The sequence below is a fragment of the Pyxicephalus adspersus genome, chromosome 9 (genome assembly GCF_032062135.1).
Source record: "Pyxicephalus adspersus chromosome 9, UCB_Pads_2.0, whole genome shotgun sequence".
NCBI lineage: Eukaryota > Metazoa > Chordata > Amphibia > Anura > Pyxicephalidae > Pyxicephalus > Pyxicephalus adspersus.
Window position 1 is genome coordinate 125,082 of NC_092866.1, and position 1,573 is coordinate 126,654.

Consider the following 1,573-nt stretch of genomic DNA (forward strand, 5'->3'; position numbering starts at 1 on the left):
CCAGAGATACCAATAAATACATCGGGGGGCAAATCTAATACCCCAGAGATACCAATACATGGGGGGGCAAATCTAATACCCCAGAGATACCAATACATGGGGGGGGCAAATCTAATACCCCAGAGATACCAATAAATACATGGGGGGCAAATCTCCCAATACCCCATCATTTATACTCACACATCAATAGGCGTTCCACATTCTCCACAGAAACCTTCCCATTCGGGGTCACTGCTGTCTGTACATGTGACACAAATTCCTGAAGAGCCTCTGGGGAGGAGGAGCCGTCCCATAACACCGCCACCTGGTGGCCAGGTGACACCACTTCTCCGACCCCATCCATCCTGCAACCAATGAGAAACAAACATTATATACGGCCCCGCCCCCAATGTCTGTCTACACGGGCCCGACATATACAGCGCACCTTATACAGGGGTCCCGGCCTGCCCTCGGTACCCGGGAATGGGGGGAAGGCGGAAAATTGTCGGGTTGATAAAAACTGTCAGCGCTCACCTGCTGCCACCCTACAAACACTTCCTGTTTCCGGTTCCCTCTCACGGAAATGACGTACAGAGGCGTGCGCCCGTCACAGGACACGCCCCTTTTAATCGACATTTCACAATGGCGGCTATGCGGGCCCTCAGAGCAGCGGGCAGGGCGGGGCTTCGACTGTTTAGGCACCGCCCTGATTCGGGTAAGGAGGAGGAGGACAAGGTGACCCAAAGGGCACTCACCCCAAACTGATCCCTAAAAACGGCCGCTGGGCTAATAAACTCCCCTCCCCCTTGTTCTCTACCTGTCCTTGGGAATACAACACCATCTACCCCATCCTTTCCCAATTATACCCCCAAAATCCACCTAATACCCCATCCTTTCCCAATTATACCTCCATTATTCACCTAATACCCCATCATTTCCCAATTATACCCCCATTATCCACCTAATACTCCCAATTATACCTCCATTATTCACCTAATACCCCATCATTTCCCAATTATACCCCCATTATCCACCTAATACCCCATCCTTTCCCAATTATACCCCCATTACCCACCTAATACCCCAACCTCTCCCAATTATACCCCCAAAATCCACCTAATACCCCATCCTTTCCCAAGTATACCCCCATTATCCACCTAATACCCCATCTTCTCCCAATTATACCCTCAAAATCCACCTAATACCCCATCTCCTCCCAATTATACCCCCAATATTCACCTAATACCCCAACCTCCCCCAATATCCACCTTATACCCCATCCTCTCCCAATTATACCCCCATCATCCTCCTAATACCCCACCCTCTCCCAATTATACCCCCAATATCCACCTAATACCCCAACCTCTCCCAATTATACCCCCATTATTCACCTAATACCCCAACTTCTCCCAATTATACCCCCATTATCCACCTAATACCCCATCCTTTCCCAATTATCCCCCCATTATCCACCTAATACCCCATCCTTTCCCAATTATACCCCTATTATCCACCTAATACCCCATCCTCTCCTAATTATACCCCCATTATCCACCTAATACCCCATCCTCTCCCAATTATACCCCCATCATCC

The 1,573-nt window shown here is 49.4% G+C and overlaps 2 protein-coding genes across 3 annotated transcripts in view; one reads left to right on the forward strand and one right to left on the reverse strand.

The window, feature by feature from the left end:
* CIAPIN1 (cytokine induced apoptosis inhibitor 1) overlaps positions 1-630 on the reverse strand; it is a 5,414-nt gene extending 4,784 nt beyond the window's left edge. Inside the window, exons 1-2 of one of the 2 annotated variants that reach the window (XM_072422726.1) lie at positions 425-630; positions 181-344 (exon numbers count right to left, since the gene is read on the reverse strand). In XM_072422726.1, the coding sequence (XP_072278827.1) occupies positions 181-344; positions 425-615 (355 nt within the window). In that variant the 5' untranslated portion in view covers positions 616-630. The remainder of the gene's footprint in view (positions 1-180; positions 345-424) is intronic. The other variant, XM_072422727.1, reaches the window with a different exon arrangement.
* Positions 558-1,573, forward strand: part of COQ9 (coenzyme Q9) — a 6,784-nt gene continuing 5,768 nt past the window's right edge. The window contains exon 1 of the mRNA XM_072422731.1: positions 558-694. Coding sequence (XP_072278832.1) covers positions 622-694 — 73 coding nt within the window. The 5' untranslated portion in view covers positions 558-621. The remainder of the gene's footprint in view (positions 695-1,573) is intronic.